Here is a 22,345-nt window from a genome sequence, read left to right as displayed (position 1 = left end):
ATTACAGAGGTATTTCCCTACTGGGTGTTCCTGGCAAGATCTATGCAAGTATACTTGAGAAGCGGTTGAGAAGAATTGCGGAAGAAAAACTTGGTAAAGAACAAGCTGGATTCAGGTCAAATAGAGGCTGTCAGGATCAGATCTTCACTTTGCGACAAATAGTGGAGAAATCATGGGATATAACAAAGATCTGTATTTAAGTTTTATAGATCTGGAAAAGGCATATGACAAGGTGCCAAGAGAGAAGCTATTCAATACGCTGCAGTTATATGGTGTCAATGGGGCATTATATCAAGCAATACTTAGTCTTTATTTGAGTTGTAAGTCAGCAGTTAGAATTGACGGAAGTACAGGAAGATGGTTTAATGTTAAATCTGGTGTGAGACAAGGATGTACATTATCCCCTCTGTTATTCATTATCTATATGGATCACGTTATGAAGGAAAGTGGTATTAAACATGATATCAAAATTGGAGATGTTAATGTCAGCTCTTTGCTTTATGCAGATGACGTAATACTTCTAAATAAATCTGCTACAAGTCTGCAAGATTCTCTGACTAAATTGAATAGCTGTTATAATAGATATGGCATGAAGGTCAGCAATAAAAAGACAAAGACAATGAAAATAGGCAGAATCATTGAAAATGTCAACTGTGTTGTGAATGGAGAACCTGTGGAACAAGTAAAACATTTCAGCTATTTAGGCACGATTTTTACAGAAGATGGTAAATTAAATATAGAAATAGACAACAGAATCAGCAAAGCTGGTATGGTGGGAAGTCAATTGAATAAATTCATATGGAATAAGAGAGAAATTAGTCGGAACACTAAATTACCTGTATACAAGACAGTGTTCAAATCAGTTTTAACTTATGGATCTGAGAGCTGGGTAAGAAGTAAAACACTTGACCAAAGACTAGAGACCACAGATATGAGAGTCCTGAGAAAGATTAGAGGTATGAACAGATGGCATCAATGGCAATATCATATTAAAAACGAGGATATTAGGAAAGAACTTGACATTGTCAGCATTCAGGAATGCATTAGCAGAGCTAATCTCAGGTGGTATGGTCACTTAAACAGAATGGGCAAGGAAAGATTAGCAAAACAAGTGTTCTCTGCCAGGTTGGCAGCAAAACGACCCAGAGGAAGACCAAGATATAGGTGGATTGATACGGTACAAAGTGCCTTAGACAATAGAAATATAGGATCTAATAATGTTGGAGTCTTGACAAGTAACAGACTGATTTGGAGGAAAATTGTAGATAGGAAATTAATAATGATGAAATTTTTTTTCATGTAGTACTATCATATCCTGTACACCCCTTGAGGGTACATGGCAGGAATTTGATGATGATGAGATCACGAATACCAAACATCCACACAACACAGCCAGACAGTTAATGCCGAGTACTTGGTTTTCTAGAAATTCCATACAGAAACTGGTGAGGGGGGGGGGGAAGGAGGTTGCACCTATTCATTAAGAAATGCAAAAAAATACTTCAATATTTAGTATACGTTTAAAATGGTGCCAAAAAAGGGCAAGAAAAGTAATGCTAAAAAAAACACCGCAGGTGAGAACAAGGAAGTTAGCCCTGCCAACGAGGTTATTGTGCATGTGGAGGAGGTTAACGAAAATGAATTAACCACCAAAATAGCGAAGTTGAAGCAGATAATCCGAGAGACGACGCAGGAATTGCAAAAAGTTGAGAGACGTTTAAATGAGCATTGGGATCAAAAGAAAAATGAACAGGAAAATAAAAAACAACAAAGCAAAGAAACAGGTAAGTCAGGAAATAACAGAAATCAGGTAAGTGACATTGTTAGTAAAAAGAAAGAAGTTATTTGGTGGTGACTCTATAATAAAACATGCTGTAGAACATGAAAGGGTTGTTGGAAGAGGTGAGAGTGAAGAGTGAGAAAGTGAAAATCGTCAGTATTTTACCTCGCTATGATAAAAATGAATTAAAAAGAAGGGCTATGACAGCAAATGATTCGATGCATATGCTATGTAGAAGGAATGGATGCGAGTTTTTGGATGTGTGGAGTAAGTTTGAGAAAAGACTGGATTTGTACAAGAGAGACAGCTCACACCTGAATGCATTTGGTATCAGGAGTCTGGAAAAACTAATAACTGGTATGAGATCTAACACAGAGTTGGGGAAACTAAATTCTAAAGGGAGGAATGGTGTGAATGTGAGTGTAAGAGCGACAATGGTATATAACTGTGTTAATGATGGAAATGGGCTTTGTCATGGAAATGTTGACAAGACGAGAATGAGTTTCGGATTGTGTTCATCCAGTTCGGACCCATCGTATGTGCGCAAAGATGTCTACATGTGCAAGACATTAGAGAAGAATAGAGATCTGCAAGTTGTCCAACTGTGTCAGGCAGACTGCAAACAAGAGTATACAAAAGAACATTCAGGTAGATTATTATGTCTGTACACGAATGCTAGGAATATCAGAAACAAAGGGGGAGAGTTTCTTGCCTTAGTCAATATGTTGCGACCTCAGATTGCAGGTATTAGCGAGACCTCGCTATCAGAATCAGACCTACTAACTGGTATCGAGTGTCGTGGGTACAGTATTTTTAGGAAGGATAGAGAGGATAGCAGAGGAGGGGGACATGCTGCTAATGATATTGGATGACTTAAATCCTGTTAGAGTTGAGACCTATGATTGTAGTAATACTACTAACAATATTTCATGTGGCAGTAAGTTTGAAGCCATCTGGTGTGAAGTGGAATATAACAAGACAAATTACATAGTGGGGTGTTGTTGTTAGAGACCTGGTGGATCGGTTGCTAGTGATGAAGAAAAGCATTGCCAAACAGAAAAGATGAGCGCAAGAAGATTAATTGTCCAAATATTGATTGGGTAGCAGCAGAATCTCTGAGAAAAATGAAAATGCATTTATTGAGCTGTTGTGGGACAACTTCCTCAAGCAGAATGCGACAGAAGGAACTCTAGGGCAAAGAGTGTTAGATTTGATTATAGTGTCAGAGGACATATCAGTTAAAGACTTAACTATTCTGCTTCAAGTTGGTGACAGTGATCATGCAGTACTAACTTGGAAGTGGTTTATGAATGCTCCATTCAGAAAAGGTTACATGCTGAACCACAAAGCAGGAAATTATGACCAACTGAGGAGTATACTGAGTTCAGCGGAATGGGATCGGTTGCTGGATGGAAAGAATATCGACAGTGCATGGGAAGCATTTAAACAATACTTAAATGATGCGATATCAGAATGTGTCCTGAGAGTTCGAAGAATAAATAGAGTAGGAGTCAAATGAATGCGTAATCTTATTAAGCAAGAGATTCATAAGAAAAGGACAATGTGGAAGGAATACAGTTTGCATATGGATGACGTCCATTATGAACGTTACAGCAGCAGGCTAGAATAGTCACCGTAGTCACAACTGTTATACGGAAAACAAAGTCTGAGTATGAAAAGAAACTGGCTCTGCGTGCTAAAGACAACCCACAAGAATTCTATCGATATGCTGCAAGTAAAAGAAAGAATGAATATGAAAGAACTCTTCTAAATCCAGGAGTGAGCGTTACAGATGCAGAAGAGGTCGTTCAGTTAATGAGTGCCCATTTCGTTAAAAGCTATCAACCTGGTGAACGCAACATTGAGCTCACTGTTACCTCTTCACTAGATGAAGAAACGTAGGTGTGTGAGGCGGAGGTACTACAGCTGTTGCAAACTGAATAAGAATTCAGCAATAGGGACTGATGGAATATCAACACGTGCTAAAAGAGTGTTCAGCTGTAATCGCCATTCCTTTGACCAGGATGTTTAATATGAGTCTCAGTACAGGGAAGTTTCCGCAGGAATGGAAGGAATGTATGGTAATTCCATTGCATAAGGACGGGGCAAAGACCAATGTATCCAACTATCGACTAATTAGTATCTCAGGAGTGGTGAAGATTTTGGAAAAATTGGTTAGGACCTGCATTTAGAAATGGGTTGACAGTGAATCTCTACTTTGTAATGAACAACATGGGTTTACTAAAGGAAGGTCATGTTTTTTTAGCAACTTGCTCACATTCTATAACAATGTTACCATTGAACTAGACAAGGGGAATGGATACACCATGATACTTTTGGATTTTGCTAATGCTTTTGACAGAATACAGCATGGAAGACTGTTGCATAAATTGGAGAAAATGGGTTTGGGTTTACAATATTAGAATAGATAAGAGGATGGCTGACTGACAGATATCAAAGTGGTATACAGGCGATCTGAGTCGGCAAGGTTTAAGGTAACAAGCGGTGTACCACAAGGATCAGTGCTTAGTCCACTGTTATTCAATCTGTACATTAATGATATTGGGAAGAATTTGACAAGCAACATACAGTTATTTGCTGATGATGCAAAGATTGATAGGGTAATCAGGAATGCTGCTGATATGCAGTCTTCACAGAATGATTTGAATAGGCCGAAATTGTGGACATGGAATGGGTGTCAGTTCAATGTCAGTAAATGTAAAGTTATTCACTTTAAAATTATTAGATATCCAATGTGGTATTATATTGGTTGAATTAGGTAGAAGAAACTGATGAGGTATCAGTTTCTTGGAGTCTTAATAGATAGGAAGGTGAAGTTCAGGGCCATGTGGCAAAGATTGCAAATACAACTCAAAAGATAATTGCAATGCTGAAACGAACATTCACATGTAAAGATAAGGATGTTATTTTGCCTCTTTACAAGGCCTTGATAAGACCTCACTTGGACTATTGTGCGCAGGTCTGGTCTCCTGATTTCTGTTGTGATTCTAATATATTGGAGAGAGTAGAAAGGAGAGTGTTAAAATGATATCAGGATTGTGGAATACTGATTATGAAGACAGATTGAGAATTTGTAGACTGCATACACTAGCAAACAGGAGAAAAGAGGGGCGATATGATTGAGACTTACAAACTTCTGAAAGGGTCATACAGGATTTCAATTGATGGAATTTTTCAATTTACGGAGGGTGGGGAAAGGACGAGAGGGCATCCTTGGAAGCTGAGAATGAAGGCTGCCAAGAAGGGTGTGAGGGCTAGATTTTTCTCTCAGATGGTGGTGCATGATTGGAATGGATTGCTTTTGGATGTTGTGAGTGCAAGCAGTGTGAATGAATTCAAGAATAAGTATGATAGCTGGTGTGTGTAGTATGTGACCCACCCTCGATAAGTCTCTGACTCCCTGGAGGTCTCTCTTAATAATACTGACTGGAGGTGTTCTGACCTAATGTCCAAGAGTCATATACTTGGGATGCATCAAATTAGTAGACATCTACCTGGATACAGAACAAAAAGGGACAAGCTGGCAATTTGGAATTTAGCCAAACAAAGTTGGATTCTGTATTGGATTAAAGAGATAATGATGGTACAAGATGAAAATTCATGCCAGATAAGGCATTGCCCAGCAAAACAGCCAGGTACATTTTTGAATACTTCCCTTCAAATTATTTCCTATATCATTTATGTACAAATTAAACAGCAGTGATCCAGGCAATTAGTCATTTGCAATTTACAAATGACTAATTTGCAGAATCCAGGAGAAAGCAAATGACAATTAGTCATTTTCTTTCTCCTGGATTCTGCTCCTCCATATACTACTTTTTGGTGATGAGTGTTTTGTGATGAGTGCTATGATATGTATCCATATCATAGCACTCATCACAGCTATGCATAAACTAACAGTCTGGCTACACTGAGTAGATACTGTGTTTGCTATTTGACCCATGGAATAGACAATAGATACATTTTCTGTGTATTTAAACAACTGACATTCAAAAATACATTTCACTTCACCAGAAAAAGAAACTGTTATCCCTTACTAGACATAATAGTTGCACATGCCTACCAAATGGATCATTATCCATTTCTGCTTATAGGAAACCCACACATGCTAGAAGGTACTTACATATGCAATCACACTATCACTCATTCCAAAAATATGGAATCCTCAAAACACTCACACACAGAACCAGGACTATTTGTTCAACTGACAACCATTATCACTAAACTCAGGTACCTTTGCAGTGCTTTTCTAGAAAATAACTACAAACTCCCTATAAAAGGCAAATTTCTACATACCTCCCCTATCCTTCCTACAATCAACATACAAGATCGCAACAAAACTAGTCCCATTCCTTTATCTAGGGTATATCTAAAAAGATATCTACAGTTCTTTGCAAATATAATCTCCATGCTACTTTCAAACCAGGCATCCACAAACATCCTACATCCATTCTCCTAAGGATTAGCTTCATCATCTTACACATCCTGAAATGTATAAGTTCCTACTCCAAATGCAACTTAACCTGCTTTGTATAGACTGGTAGATCTGTTAATACTGAAGAACAACATAACTGTATCTGCAATCATCTGGAAAATCAGGAATACTGATAGATGATGCTCTGGATATCCCTTTGCACAAGATTAAATGGAAGAGGACGACTGTGCTGCATATAAGTTGCTACAAGTCTCAGAGACCATTTTTATAATCAGCATCAGCTAGGAAAAACTTTTATAACCTCAACATGTATGGCTGGATTAATTTGCCAAAGATTTGAGAGACAGTCAGTTCTTAGACCACATTTAGCCTCTCTGAATTAACTTCATTTTTATCCTGCCCCCAGAGTACAACATTAGTTCCTTTTCAGTTACAATTTCAATTGTTTCTACACCAATCTAACACAGTAATGTGTGTTTACCTGTATTGCAAATTGTGCTCTGAAGATGCTGGTTAGAAATCAAGTGAAATGTTAGTAAGTTTAATAAATTACAGTCAGGTCTCAAAATTTGCAGGGGTTACTTGTCAACACCTCCTGTAAAATTCTGTGAAAATCCACTCTCACCCAAATAGTTCCAGATGTTTTCTACATATGCTTGAACACTTACCATTAACAGAAAAATGCTCAAATGTTTTCAAAAAGGTTTCAATTGTGTTTTACAACGATGAGTAACATTAAAATACAATTTTATTTAAATGAGTAACATTTTAGACCCATGCTTCAAAAATACCATATCAAAGTTTTATTACACAGTTAAGAACAAGGGTGTACATGGGGTATCCAGCACAGGATTCAGTACTTCTCAGCAGTAGAGGTGTCAGAGGCTTGAGAAGCAGCAGTAGCTGACATGGAGACTTCTGGCTTGGGGCAGGGGGATTCAATGTAGAGGTTGTCCTTTTTAGGAACATTGTGATGGAAAGCTGTTTCTTCTTTTGTTTGAACATGGTTGCATATGGTGTAAAAATACTGTCGAAACTTTCCTTGAAATTCACCGCATGAATCGTTGTCAAGTTTGTACGTCCACAAGGCATTTGTATCACACATTACTAGTGCTAGGTTTCCCAAGTCGAACTTCTCTTACCATAGTTTTCTTCCTAAACCTCATCATCAGAGATGGAACAAACAAGCTCCTTGAGTTCATCATCCAATAGTGTTGTTCCATGTCATCAATAAATCATTGATGTCCTCCTCCAAAGTCCTCAAAACCTAAATTCCTATTCTCCTGGCCAACTCCTTTATTTCTGCAATGATTTTCTTGTGCTGTTCATCTGGAATGGTTCATAGTTCATTGGACTGAAGTCATGCACAAACTCAGGCCATAAGTTCTTCCAACAGGCATTTACAGATTTGTCCTCAATATGTTTTATTTAGAATCCACACTTTCCTCAGAAAGGGCTAAGAAAGTTATCATTTTCTTAGCCCTTTTGAATTACAAAAGCTTAAAGGCTTTTATCTGTCTTTTTTAATAAAGTGTTTTTTTTTTAAATAAAAAAATAAATAAGTTTTGCAGTTTAACCAGACATAGCACAACCCTAACTGGGATATCCTTAAATGCAAATATAGTTTCGAAAAGGGCTATGGAATCTTAAGTGTTTAAAGCACAGCATAAACGATTTCCATGATGAATCAATGTTTTCAGCCTTGGTTTTTCCATGACTGCAGGGAACAAAGATGCCAACTTTCTCTATCCTGAGCCAATCTCCTGCGTTTTCCTCCTATTGGCTTTAATATAGGATCCATCCATTTCCTAGGTGGTCTAGCAGGTTTTCTTTTTACATGTCTGGGATACCAATCTATTTTTCTTGAAGTCCATCTGCTGTCTTTCATACATGCTGTATGTCCTGCCCACCTTTTTTTTGTTGTTGTCATAGATAACTTCTACCACATCTCTGAATCTAGAATTTTTTTCTTATTTCGGTGTCTTATGTAATCTTTCTGTCTTATATTGTAGATGCTTCTTTCTATTTGGATTATTAAGCTTTGTTCTTCCTTTTTTTGTTCCATGTCTAGCTGCTGTAGATCACTGCTGATAGAATAATACTATTAAAAAGATTTGATCTTATTTTGATATCAATTTTTTGGTTTGTGATAGTGTCCTTAAGTGGTTAAAAGCTTTCAAACCATCTATTTGTTTCATTTGATATATCAATGTACATTTTGATTGCTTGTACTAAATAAATGTAACTCTCCACTTTATGAATTTATTGTGCAATTAGATTTGTTGGTCATGACAGTATTCATTTTGTCATCCACTTTGTCTTTTCAGGATGGATTTGTAATCCTGCTATTTTAGTGCAAGTCTATTTCATTCAGCTTTATTTCTAATTCAGATGGCTGATGAGATATCAAAACCACATCAGCAAACAGGAGTGTTTTAAGATTCTCTCCATTGATATTTAAGCTTCCATCTGGGTTGGTGTTTTTTAGAATGTTTTCTAGTTTCTGTAAATTGATTGAGAACGATCACATCTTGTCTTACTTCTCCCCTGAGAGGTATTTCAAGAGGTTTATTAAAAAGAGTAATCTGAATTTTGCTGCCTGTATATATGTTTTGAATTAACTTGATATATGGTTGTTCAGTGCCTTTATCTTTTAGTGCCTGGCAAACTGCATTAGGTTCTACTTGGTCAAGCACTTATTTGAAATTGATAAATAGCAGTCAAAGTGGAAGATGATATTCTCTGCATTTTTCATTGGTTGGTTTATTGTATGTATTCTCAACTAATCATATGTATATGATCAATTGTGGAGAATCCTTTCTTAAATCCAGCTTGTGCTTCAATACTATTTTAATATACATTTTTTTTCTATTTAGTATGATTCTTGTGAATATTTTATAGAGGTGGTACAGGAGATATATTGGTCTACAGTTTAAAGTACAAGTATAGCTAATTAAAAATAAAGAAATGGATTTACTAAAAATCATAATACCTAGATATAAAAGAGCAGTTGCCATTTGGGATAAGAGAGTGATTATTTGACAAAATACAATTTACATTACTCTTCCCTCCTTGTAATTCTTGAGTTTCAGGGATACCATTCTCATCTAGGAAAAAAAAATTTATATAATAAACATATATATTATGACATATTTTGTTATGACATATATTGTTCATCTTTAATTTATAATTACACAACAATAATCATGGAGAATCAGAATATTATCCATCTGAAATTTGTAAAAAGTAGTATTTATTCAAGATGAACCAATTTTCCTACAATATTTTATGTGTGCTCCAACTAAACTGTTAACTGTGTAATTTTCTCACTTATAATACTCCACCTGTCATAAAGGGTCCCAGAACATTTAAGCATATTAAGTGTTAAACATAATCCTTTAGGATTTACACTGTCAAATTTTGGGAATAACCCAGGAAAACATCTCTTAATTATATTATGAGATAATGTTTTTACAAAATATATGTATAGAAAGGCTTAGGTGTTGTTGGTTATTCATAATAGCACTTAATAGTATAAACAGCACCGAGAAGAGAAAAAATAAAATTAATTTACTGAATTCATTAATACTTTGCTGGTTTTCTATCCCAGCATGTTCAGAGCACAAAATTACAACTGTAACAAGCACACAGCACTCAACTAAATCACTGTAGAAACAATATAAATTGTAACTGGAAATAAACTAATGTCCTAACATGAGGATCTATGGCCAGATAACCATAAAATTAATTTGGATAAATCAGACTATATGGTCTCAGAATGACTGTCTCCCAGATCTTTTACAAATTAATGCAATCATTGTTGAGGTTGAATTTGACAACGTAGATATGAATATAAATTAAATTACACTTTAATAAATATTTCCGATATTTCGGCAACATCACGTTGCCATCTTCAAAAGGAACTTACAAAAAAAGGCACGTGCACGTAGGCACTACAACACAGTAACTGAGAATGAAGTGATGAAGCAATTGTTCTCCTAAAAGTCCTGATGGTGCCCTCTAGCAGGCTAAGTAGGTGTTCTTGGCCGTTGGGCTAAAGGTCTACTGATGAAAGCCTCCCAAATTTGGGGCAGTCTCATACAACCAAATTTGTTGAGGTTTGGAGAGTTTCTTAGGGCTGAGGCTGATTCCATAAATAGTCTTTCGAATTTGTATTTGCTACGGTGTATTACTGTAGCTTTCTTCCACCGTATTCTGTGGCATGTATCCAGAGCATGGTCTGCAAGACCAGAATGGCTGTAGTTGTGAAAATAGATGTAGTCCTTGTGTTCAGAAATTCTGATATTTGCTGTCCTGCCTGTTTTGCCAAAGTAAGACAGTTTACAGCTGCAAGGGACCTGGTATATACCAGGTAGGTCTAGGGGAAGTGGTTGATCTTTAGTGGAGCAGATAAGGGATGCCAATTTTCTGTATGGTCTGTAACAGGAGATCAAGTCATGTTTTTTTAAGATTTTGGTAATTTTTTCCGAGGTGCCTCAGATGTAGGGAATGGTGATGGATTTAGAGTAATCCTTGTTGTGGAGGGGGGAGCTGTGGTTTGTAGGTTTCAATATTTTTTGGGTTTTTTTTTTTGGGGGGGGGGGTAGCCATTGGCTGAGAAAGTGTTGAGGATGTGATTTAGTTCAGTGTTTAGGGCCATGTCATTAGAACAGATTAGTATAGTCCTGTTGTAAAGTGTTTTCACCACTCCATATTGTTGTGGAGGGGGGGGGGATTGTTGGTGAATGTACCTGCCTATATGGGTGGGTTTTCTATAAACTGAGAAAACTAGGGTTCCATCAGGCTGGCAGGTGACTTAGGAAAGAGAGGCTGTTGTTTTCCTCTTTTTCCAGGGCGAACTTAATTCTGGGGGTGTTGGTTGTTTAAGTGTGTTAAGAAGGAGAGGCATATATCAGAGCCATGTGGCCAAATAGCGAACACATCATCAATGTAGCAAAGCCATATGGTTGGTTTTTGTGAAGCAGAGGCTAAGGCATTTTCTTCAAAGGTCTCCATAAAGAAATTGGCCAAGGGTGGGGAGAGTGGAGAACCCATGGCTGTCCCCTCTATTTGTTTGTAGAATTTTCCCAAACAAAATAGCCCGAGTTCATTGTGAACTGAAATAGGGTTGAGATATCGGGAGAAAATTTAGCTTGGATTAGCTCTAAAGTTTCCTTGAGTGGGACATTTGTGAATAAGGAGGCAACATCAAAGCTGACCATTATGTCAGTAGTATGTTGGCGTGTTAGGTTTTCTATGCTAGCTTTGAAGTGGGCCGAGTTTTTTGTGTGATGGTGTGTTGCCAGTATAGTGTGTAAGTGCTTTGGCCAAATGTTTAGCTAATTTGTATGTGGGGGAATCAATGCCATCCACTATGGGACGTAATGGCACATTTTCTTTATGTATTTTTCGGAGTCCATAAATACGGGGGGTATAGAGTTAAACGGCTTTAATCTGTTGGTAACTTCTACAGGCCAAGAAGTGACTTTTTTAAGGAGCCTGTGAAGTTTTCTGATTTGTGAGATTGTATTCAATAGGGAGGTAAGTAGCCTGATCTAATAGAAGAGCATTAAGCTTATCTGTGTAGTCCTTTTGATTATATCATTAATTAACCATTAATTATATTGCTCTCAAAATAAAATATTCATTTCAGTCTTTAACAGACAGTATTTTTTAAAAAGTAACAGAACCAAACGAGAGTTAACAGTCATTGTTTATATCTAATTTGTATGTTGTAAATATATATTCTTTAAAACAATCTCAATACTGGGACTGAAATACTGAAGTCACAATTTCAATCCCAGTGCTGAGATTATTTGACTTCTATTACATATCAAAGTAATTTACAATAATGTTATGCAAAAATATCCAAATATATGCTAAACAATGACTAATAAAAAAAAAAGAGAGAGAAAATTGTTTTCTGATAAAGCATAACCAACGAATTAACCAAAACTATTTCTTAAATTGTGTTAATATATGAACAGAAACTAACTCAATACTTCAATATCTCAATATGCATCCACCTCTATTATATTAATTCTAAAGAAAGAAAGAAAAAAACCTTGGTTCAACTATTTGTTGTATTTTTCATGTGCATACTCAATGGATATAAACAGGGGTATGACTATATATTATGAATAACATTTGAAAACAGGTTGTTGTTCCAGGTGCACTATTATTTAAATTGCACTACCAATAAGCCATGTGCAAAACAGTTGGCTATGCCCATGATCTGTTTATTTAAAAAGTATTGCAATTGGGTAGGTTCCTAAGAAGGGGAAAGAAGGCAAAATAGCACCTCTCCACAAGTATGGTTTTAAGACAGAAGTTTCTAATTATAGAACTGGTTAGGAATAGAATACAGGATTGGGTTCATAGAATTCTCTACGATGATCAGCATAGGTTCATGAATGAAGGGCAGGTCCTGTTTTACCTACCTGCTCATGTTTTATAATAAGGTGACAAATGTATTTCTTCACATGCAAATGTTTGCTTACACTTGGATAATAGATAAAACCAAGAATTTCTTGTCATCTTTAATTTAGTGGAAATTAAATTAAGTGAAACAACATCTATCTAATCCAGAGTATTTTAGTAATATTTTAGTACTACATCATAGCAGTTGGAGACTGGAATTGTATTGAAAACCCCACATTAGACCAAATAGGACACCCACTAAACATCTAAAGGATGTGGAAAAGTGGGATATGCACAGTTGTCTCGACAACGCTCAACTAGTAGACATACGAAGGACCATGGAGACTTCCACCAAATTTTCCGTTGATCTTTTCAACCAAATTCCAGACCCCTCTGTTTAAACTGGAATAATGTTACTTGAAATTGGGATATGTGGTTAAAATTCAAACAAGCAGTAAAACAGAATATGATGGAATGGGGAAAAGAACAGGCTTTCCTCAAAAGAAAAAAAGTTGAAAGACCTGTATAAAGAGAGAAGCTGGTTCATAACAAACCAACGCAATGGTATAGAATGTATCATCATTAGAAATATTAACACAGAAATAGAAATGGAAAGGCAGAAACAAGTAGAAGAAAGAAATTTTACGATAAAAATTATTATTATTATGCGACACCTCCAGGGGTCCAAGGACTCATCAATGGAGGGCACCTACTCTGCAACTGTCTCCACCCAATATCATCATCTACACCAACACCATCTACTGCCCACCACCACTAGTATTTTCACAGACAATCACAAACATCCATGTCCATGGTGGGATTTGAACACACAGCCTTTTTTGGCTAGAGAGTGGATACGTTAACCACTCGGCCAACCAGGCGGGCTTTTTTTAACACATTAATACAGCAGCACTTAGTAGATAGCCCTTCAGTTGCATTCTTGAATAAACAATTCACTAAATTCTGCAAAGAAAGGACTATTACTCAAATCTGCATTGATGGTGAAGACATGTCCACCACTCAAGACATCCTTGATTCTTTTCAAAAATACTACAAAAATCTGTTTGAAGACAATAGTACTGTTGGAAATTATAACTCTTGGAACATTAATGGCTTTCCTGTTCACATCTGAGATGGGCTTGACAGATCCATTACAGCACCTGAAGTTACCACAGCCAATAAAGAATGCCAGACAAGAAAATCCCCAAGACCTGATGGTCTAGGGATAGAACTTTATCGCATGGCCTAGGATTTTATTCTTTCCATTCTAGTTATACTATTTAATTCTTTTCTCTCATCAGGACACATACCAAGTGAATTTGTAGCAAGCCATACTTATCTTCGTCCCAAACCTAATAGAAATTACACCCGGTGGTGAGTTATAAGGGGCTCGTGCGAGCCCTTTGTTAAATTTTTCTCAAATTTGCGAGCCCCTTATTCTTCTTTACTTTTTATTTAAAAAAAAAACAATTTTTTGAAATATATTAAGCCACAAACTCGTTCGGTAACCTAACAAAAATTAGTCTATTCGGCAGTGTATAGATTATTTGGAATTATTGTTTCAACTCCTCTATAACAAAAGTTTGAAAATAAATATGGTAAATCGTATGGTAAAACCACTAGACAATCAGATGTTCATAAAACTGTCATCAGCAGGTTGTTCCACTGGACATTAGTTCTGTGTTCGTCAGTACACTGATATATAACAATTGTTTGTTTAAAATTTAAAATTAATAATAAATTTAAAAACTGTAGATTCAGCAAATTTTATTTTTATAACTGTAAAAGTATTTTTACCTGTGAAACATGAAAAGACAGTGAAATTTATTATATTAAATTTTTTGGGGAAAAAAAATAATGAAAAGTGATTCTGCTGATTCTACTGCTGTTGAAAATGAAGTCGAAGATGAAGTTCGAAGATAATACACACATTAATTCAATGAATATGCAACAAGTTGGAGGAGAAAAAGAAAATAATTTACCTGATTGCTAGAATGAGAAGCAAGCATCATATTTCAAAATGCAGTATAAGTGGTTAGAAGTTAAAAATGGTAAATTAGGATGTCGTGTTTGCTCAAAATATAAAAACTTAAGTGTTGAAGGAGAAAAAAGTTGTTTTATCATCAAAGGAATGGGTAGAAATGAAAATGGAACCGAATGGAAACACTACAGGCTCAAGAACCGCATGTTTGCGTAAAAAGTTATCCACACATAATGAATCATTTGCTCATAATAAAATCATAAAAATAAATGAAGAATGTAGCAAATCTATATTATCAAATTTAATTGACAAACTAAATGAAAGAGAAATTTTGATAACTTCAAAAATGCTTAATTCTGTTTATAGTTTGGTGAAGAGAAACCGACCAATCTGTCTGATTTGCCAGATTTAATCGAGCTCCAAATTAAAAATGGTATTGATCTAGGATTATCATTGAATTCTAAATTCTCATGAATTAGAATATTTGAACATATTTCTAAACAAATAAAATTTGAAATATTCTCCAAAATAATAGAAAAAATATGCAAAATTTCTATAATAGCAGACGAATCGATAATGTTGTCAATTCTTCTGCTATTATAGAAAAAAAAGTGTTTTAGTTATTCACATACAAGTTGAGCTAACTGAATCATGTATGATTTTTGTAATCTTGCAGAACTAGAAAATACCACTGCAGAATGTACATGCTACTTTAAATTCATATGGATTTTCTGATAGCAATTTAAAAAATCATCTCATTGCATTTTGTTCTGATGGAGCTGGTGTAATGCCAGGAAACAAATCAGGTATTGCAATCAAACTTCTACAAAAATTTCCCAACATTGTGATTTGGCATTGCGTAGCTCATCGTTTACAATTAGCATCAGACAATTCGATAAAAAAACATTAAAGAAATAAATCATTTTGAAATATTTATGGATAAATTATATGCTTTTCATCATCAATCGCCAAAACATCAACGAGAATTAAATACGATTGCAAAAGACCTTGGTATCGAAATTTTAAAGATCGGCCATGTGTTTGGACCACGATGGGCAGCTTGCAGTTTACAAATGGCTCTTGCTGTGTGGAGAAATTACCCAGCTTTATGCAAGCATTTTGCATCGAATGATAAATATAAGGACTTTTTAAACCGACTTCTCTATTGGAATTTTTAAAAGATCTAGGACTAATGATTGATATCCTATATGAATTATCATATCTGTCAGAAGCTCTACAAAATCGCAATATAAGTATTATAAGGGCTAACTTCTTAATCATGCGAACAATTAATGCAATTAATGATTTTAAAAATTCTGCAGGTTCTTGTGAATCTAAAATTGATACCATGTTAAAATCAAAACAATTTGAAAGAACAGCAATTGAAAGCAAAATTAGATTTCACAAACTACTGCGAGAAACATTACTAAGCTCTCTTATGTCTTTAAAGGATAGATTAATGCAGAAAAGAAATTTTAAACTTAAAAATGAAAATTATGAGGAATTGGAAGATGAAGAATTCAAAAACATTTTAAATGTATGTTATCCTGAAACATGGAGTATGGAAGTAGTTACGTGTCCATGGTTAAAAGGGAAAAAAAAAGATAAGATCTTTAAATTTTATTTTGAAATATGAAATTAAAATTAATGATTTTGGAGATTTAGAGGAAATGGCTTTGACTGGAAAGTTACAAAACGAAATTCCCGGCATGGGGAAAAAAGCCAAAGCGATTATGGCAACAATTGCAGTTTGCAGCACCGAAGTCGAACAAGCTTTTAGTGTGATGAATAACATCGTAACTACGAAGAGATATTCTCTCACTATAACGTATTTCGGATTTCGTGACATGTATAAATGGGAAACCCTTGAATGAATTTAATCCGAATCCCTATGTCAAATCTTTTCTAGAAAATCACCGCTCGGCTATAGATGCTCCTAGAAGAACACAAGACGTGAAGGAGGAAATAAGGTGTAGCAGCTGTTGTCATAAATATTTCCTTCATGTAATTCTTTGTAAATGTTAACCTCTAAAGGAGAGAGTTTTTTCTGGGTAAATGTGCACCAGACAGAGTTTTTTTGTTTTTTTTTCATGTAAAATCGTCTCATAGTTTCGAAAGTGATTTTATTAAATAAAATATTATAGTTACTACCATTTTACAAATAAGAATTCAGTTTTGGTAGTCTCATATAAATAAATAGGACTATAAAATAATGTTCCTTGATCGGTACCGTTGATTATCACTTGAAGTATAAAAACAAAAGAGAAATATAACCTATTTCAATATTATTGTGTTTAGATAATATTTATGTATTATCTATAGATTGTTTGTCATAAAAACTTCTATCACAAACAAAACAAATTTATTTTGTTTATAAACATCCCGCGAACATCCATTAGCGTTCACAAACATCCTGCCGTGAGAATGGATGTTTGTGATTGTCTCTGGAAATACTAGTGGTGGCAGTCAGCAGTAGATGGCATTGGTGTTTTTTTTTTTCTCAATGATGCGAGCGCTTTATTAAAATTTCCATAGCTCACCACTGATTATACCTGAGTCAGCAGCTGGAGACCTATTTCTCTATCTAATACTGACTACAAGATATTTTTCTACATTATCAATAACAGGCTCAAAGTGGGAATGAGACATACAATTAAAAGCACACAGGTGTATGGAGTTCCAGGCCAAGCAGTAGAATTTAATCTATTTCTGCTATGTGATCTAATCCACTTAGTTAATACGAAAAAGCAGTCAATGGCAGTGCTATCCAGTAAACCTTACTCAAGCATTTGATAATGTCCAGCATCCCTTTCGATTCCACATCCCCCAGCATGGTGTAGGGAAAAAGCTGCTATCAAAGGAGCATATGCCAATTCAACTACCTGTCTCCAAGTTAATTGGTTCATGTCAGACCCAGTCAAAATTCAAAAAGGAGTCAAGCAAGGTTGCTCTCTTAAGTCCACTGCTCTTCACATTGGTTCTTGAACCTTTCTAACAGGAAGTCGACAATACACATGCTGTGCGAGGAATAAGTTCATTCAACTATGAAGGAAAATAAGGTATTAGCATATGATGTAGTGGGCACTTTAAAGGATAATGATTCCATACATATTTCTTTTTGGTATTTTGGAAAAATTCAACAAGATCAGTAGATTAACTACTAATGAAGACAACAGAAAATTAAAAGTTTCTGGAAAGTGGGATCTTGAAGGCATTCCTTTTGGACTAATCCCTCATTACACTTGGAATTCCCTTCTCCATTTACTCATTATTACCAGTTCAAGAATTTATATACAAGAACTTTGAAACCTTAAAAGACTGGAAAATAGGGCCACTTTCCGTTTCTTCTAAAGCCATAAAACCATAATCTTCCTTGCTCAGTTGTACATAATAAATATTACAGACATCACAGAAGCTGAAGAAAAGCAATTATATAGTAAGCCTGTGCAATTTTGTTTTGGTCCAGCCAATACCAGGAAGCTAAAAAGGAATTTCTTCAACTATCATGTAGCATGTAGGATTTGAGTTTCCAGTCTTAAAATTCTGCTATTTAAACAACATAGCTTCAAAAATTCATGAAATATTGCATATATCACACATGTGCAGACCTTCTTCTGTACTACCTGGGTTTTCATCTTCCCGTGTTTGAAGTAAATAATTATAAAGGTCCAAAAGCTGAAATTGTTCCTGAATACTGCAACACTCTATGCTTAACTCTAAGATTGCTACAACACTTTGGCTCTGACATTCTTTCCATTAAAAAAAGTAAAATTTGGTATAAAGAAATCTTTAATCTCTTTTGCTGCAAACTTCCACAGTTAGGTACTGACAACAATACTTTGTTTCTTAACTTAAAGAAAAATGGCACTAACTAATGAATCACATGTCCCCTCCCACATTAACCATGCTGTTTAGACTTATGGTTTTGCTTAACCATATGTTTCACCGGAAAACACAGTATCTAACTAAAATCTATTGTTTTTAGTTAGATGTGTGTGAGTGCCCCACTAACTCAAACACAAAGCTGCAATAAAATTCATAAACGTGTTAAATCTAAGACATATAGAGTGAATGTTGTTAAGACATTTCAGATATTATGGAATTTGGTTGAAGAGAATTAGCGTTTCAGCTCAAAAATGTTGGCTTGACTTTGTGTTTTGGTAATGCGAGCTTTTGTTAATACCGCACCAATCATATCCACATCTTCATAGATGTTCTATCTCTATTGGCCTATCATTGGTGCCTATTTCGCGTTCTGCTTTCACTTCTCAGACATTCATGAAGGGTGTTTATTACATATCTAAAATCTTATAAATTACTTGTAATTTTTACTTGGAATAATGGTAAAGAAGATATTTGGATAGATGACTTTAACAATGCATACTAGGAAACTGCTCTGGAGGCCAGAAGTAGTTATAACGAAGAGGAGATTCTTGGTAAGTGATCCCCATTTTCAGTTTTTTTTTTCTGAAACTTTAGTTTCTAAAAATCCCTGCATGTATGTCGCACCATGATTTTTTAGATTTAATTTTTTGGGGAAAAAAAGTGCTAGTTATATTCGAGTAAATATGGTATCGATTTATTCGTTTTCATACAACATTTATAGTTACAACATGGATGCAACGACCTGCTATAATATAATTCCAATAATAAAAATTTATGTCGCAATTTCAATGTTAGATCTGATCCTAATCAGTCGTAAACTATATTTATGCTTTCATTGTTAATTTACAGCACGCTGCTGGTAGCGTACTGAAAAAGTTGAATTCTATTGGCTATCAGCTGTTCACGTGACACACAGCATATGCACTCATAGGAATTCAGCTATGAGTTTATAATTGCCTGCTACAGTCAATCAGTGATCTTTGAAATCAGTGAGGCGAACACGATTCAACGACAATCTAGCAGTGAGAGAATCCCTTTTATTATTTTTTATTTTTATTTGCAATAATATTGTGCACTGGTCTACAGTTTTGTGCGGTTTTATTCAAACATTTTTATAAAAATTGTTAATAATATTAATACTATTTATTCACCGAGGCAATGTTGCTTTCCAAGCCAACAAGAAAAGATGCTGATGAGAGGAGAAAATTTCAAGAAAAATGGGAATTAAATTACTTCTGCACTGAAACAAAGGACAAAATTGTGTGCATTATTTGTAACGAAACAATAAGTATCATCAAAGAATATAATATAAAAAGGCACTACGATAAAATTCACAAAGAACAATATTCACGCTTTGAGGGTAAAGTGAGAGAAGAAAAATGAAATATGAAGAATTCACTTCAAAGTCAACAACAAGTATTTTCAAAAATCATGAAAGATAATGAATCAGCAGTGAGAGCCAGTTATGAAATCAGCTATTCATTGGCAAAACATTCCAAACCTTTTAGTGATGGTTCCTTGGTTATGGAATGTATGATAAAAGAAGCCGAAAATGTATGTCCCAAAAATGTGCAAGTATTTTGCGATATTTCTTTGTCCAAAAATACTGTGATCAAAAGAATGACCGAAATGGCAGATAATCTGCGCGACCAGTTGCAAGAAATATCTGCAAACGTACAGTGCTTTTCAATTGCACTTGACAAAAGTTTCGATATTCACGACATGGCTCAGTTGCTTTGTTTCTTCGGGCTTGCGACGACAATATGAATATTACTGAAGAGTTCTTGGAAATGATTCCCATTCATGGAACCACTACAGGGGAAGACATTTTTGATGCCATGTGGGGCATTTTTGAAAAATATCAACTTCCTATGAACAGGCTCATAGCAGTGACAACCGATGGTGCTCCAGCAATGACAGGCAAAAAAAAAGGTTTTGTGTCAAGACTTGCAGCAAAGTTAAAGGAAATGTATCCAGACATTCCAAAACTGCAATTTTCCACTGCATTATTCATCAGCAGGTCCTGTGCTCCAAAATGTTGGAAATGAGCAGCGTACTTAAGCCTGTGACAAATACCGTGAACTTCATCCAAACCTTCATCTAAAGAGGCCTCAATCACCACCAGTTTGCACAATTTTTAAAAGACTTGAAGAGTGAATTTCAAGGGCTAACTTATTACACAGAGATTTGTTGATTATCTTGTCATATGGTTCTAAAAAGCTTTTTTTTTTTACTTTTAGAGAAGATCAAATTGTTCCTAGAAATGAAAAATCATGATGTTGCATTTCTTAATGATCCAACATGGGTACAAGATCTGGCATTCTTAGTTGATATTACAGGACATTTGAATGTTTAAATGTCAAACTTCAGGGGAAAGATCAGTTAATAACACACGTGTATGATGCACTGGAGTTTTAGATGTAAGTTAGTTTTGTTTTTAAAATCATTTAAAAGAGAATATTCTAAATTACTTTCCTATGTGTGAACAGCTGAACAATAAGAATCAAAGTTTTACCTTTTCTCAATATTGTCCCAAACTAGAAAAGATAAAAGAAGAATTTGATAGGCGATTTAAAGATTTCAACGAGCAAGAAGAAGTTTTTTCGCTTTTTACGGATCCTTTTTCCTTTAATTTCGAAAAAAGCTCCTATTTGTATTCAAATGGAACTTATTGATTTCCAAAATGATTCCATTCTAAAAGCAAAATACCAAGAAGTTTGTGTACCAAAAATATACAGTTATTTAGGTCAAAAATATCCGGAAATAAAAAAGTTAGCAGCAAATATTCTGTTATTTTGGAAGCACCTATTTATGTGAACAATTATTCTCATGTATGAAAGGTAACAAAACAGCCCACAGATCAAGATTAACCAACGTCAACCTTTCTGCCATAATGAAGATCGTATGCTCACAATCTTTTAGTCCAAATTTTGACAGGCTGGTTAATAATAAATGCTGTCAAGTGTCAGGAAAAAAATAAAATACTGAAATTAAATTATTATAATTATATTATGCAAGTATATATATATATATATATATATTATTTTTTTTTTAACCCGAAAATATAACTTTTCTCCCAAAATATTTTCAGTAACATTTAAAAATTCCTTTAAAAATTCGAAATATAGCCCCCCGCCGCCGCAAAAAAAATATATAGAAGTATTTTATTTCAACGCAAAAACAAAAAATTTCAAACTAACAGGATGCTCTGTAAATTTTTGTGATAGTTATTAATGAGAGTTTATACTTTTCTTTTAGAATGTATAAATATTTGATTTATTTAAATAAAATTTAATTTCGTTTTATCATCATCATCAAATTCCTGCCTGTACCCTCAAGGGGTGTACAGGATATGATAGTACTACATGAAAAAAATTACATCATTACAAACTTCCTATCTACAATTTTCCTCCAAATCAGTCTGTTACTTGTCAAGACTACAACATTATCAGATCTTATATTCCTATCATCTAAGGCACTTTGTACCGTATCAATCCACCTATACTTTGGTCTTCCTCTGGATCATTTTGCTGCCAACCTGGCAGAGAACACATGTTTTGCTAATCTTTCCTCGCCCATTCTGCTTAAGTGACCATACCACCTGAGATTAGCTCTGCTAACGCATTCCTGGATGCCGACAATGTCAAGTTCTTACTTAAATCCTCGTTTTTTTTAATATGCTATTGCCATTGATGCCATCTGTTCATGCCCCCAATCTTTCTCATGACTCTCATTTCTGCGGTCTCTAGTCTTTGGTCAAATGTTTTACTTCTGACCAAGCTCTCAGATCCATAAGTTAAAATTGGTTTGAACACTGTCTAGT

General features: G+C 35.0%; 1 protein-coding gene across 1 annotated transcript in view; it reads right to left on the bottom strand.

The window, feature by feature from the left end:
- The window catches only part of LOC150099398 (SWI/SNF-related matrix-associated actin-dependent regulator of chromatin subfamily A containing DEAD/H box 1B-like), a 406,425-nt gene that overhangs the window by 338,993 nt on the left and 45,087 nt on the right, over window positions 1-22,345 (bottom strand). Inside the window, exon 3 of the mRNA XM_090404492.1 lies at window positions 9,229-9,343. Within this exon, the coding sequence (XP_090260618.1) occupies window positions 9,229-9,343 (115 nt within the window). The remainder of the gene's footprint in view (window positions 1-9,228; window positions 9,344-22,345) is intronic.

Source organism: Typopeltis vanoorti, chromosome 14, assembly GCF_054136105.1.
Source record: "Typopeltis vanoorti isolate ZY-2024b chromosome 14, IOZ_Tvanoo_1.0, whole genome shotgun sequence".
In the NCBI taxonomy this organism is placed as follows: domain Eukaryota; kingdom Metazoa; phylum Arthropoda; class Arachnida; order Uropygi; family Thelyphonidae; genus Typopeltis; species Typopeltis vanoorti.
Note: the sequence above shows the minus strand (reverse complement) of the source record. Positions and strands in the feature narration are given on the sequence as shown.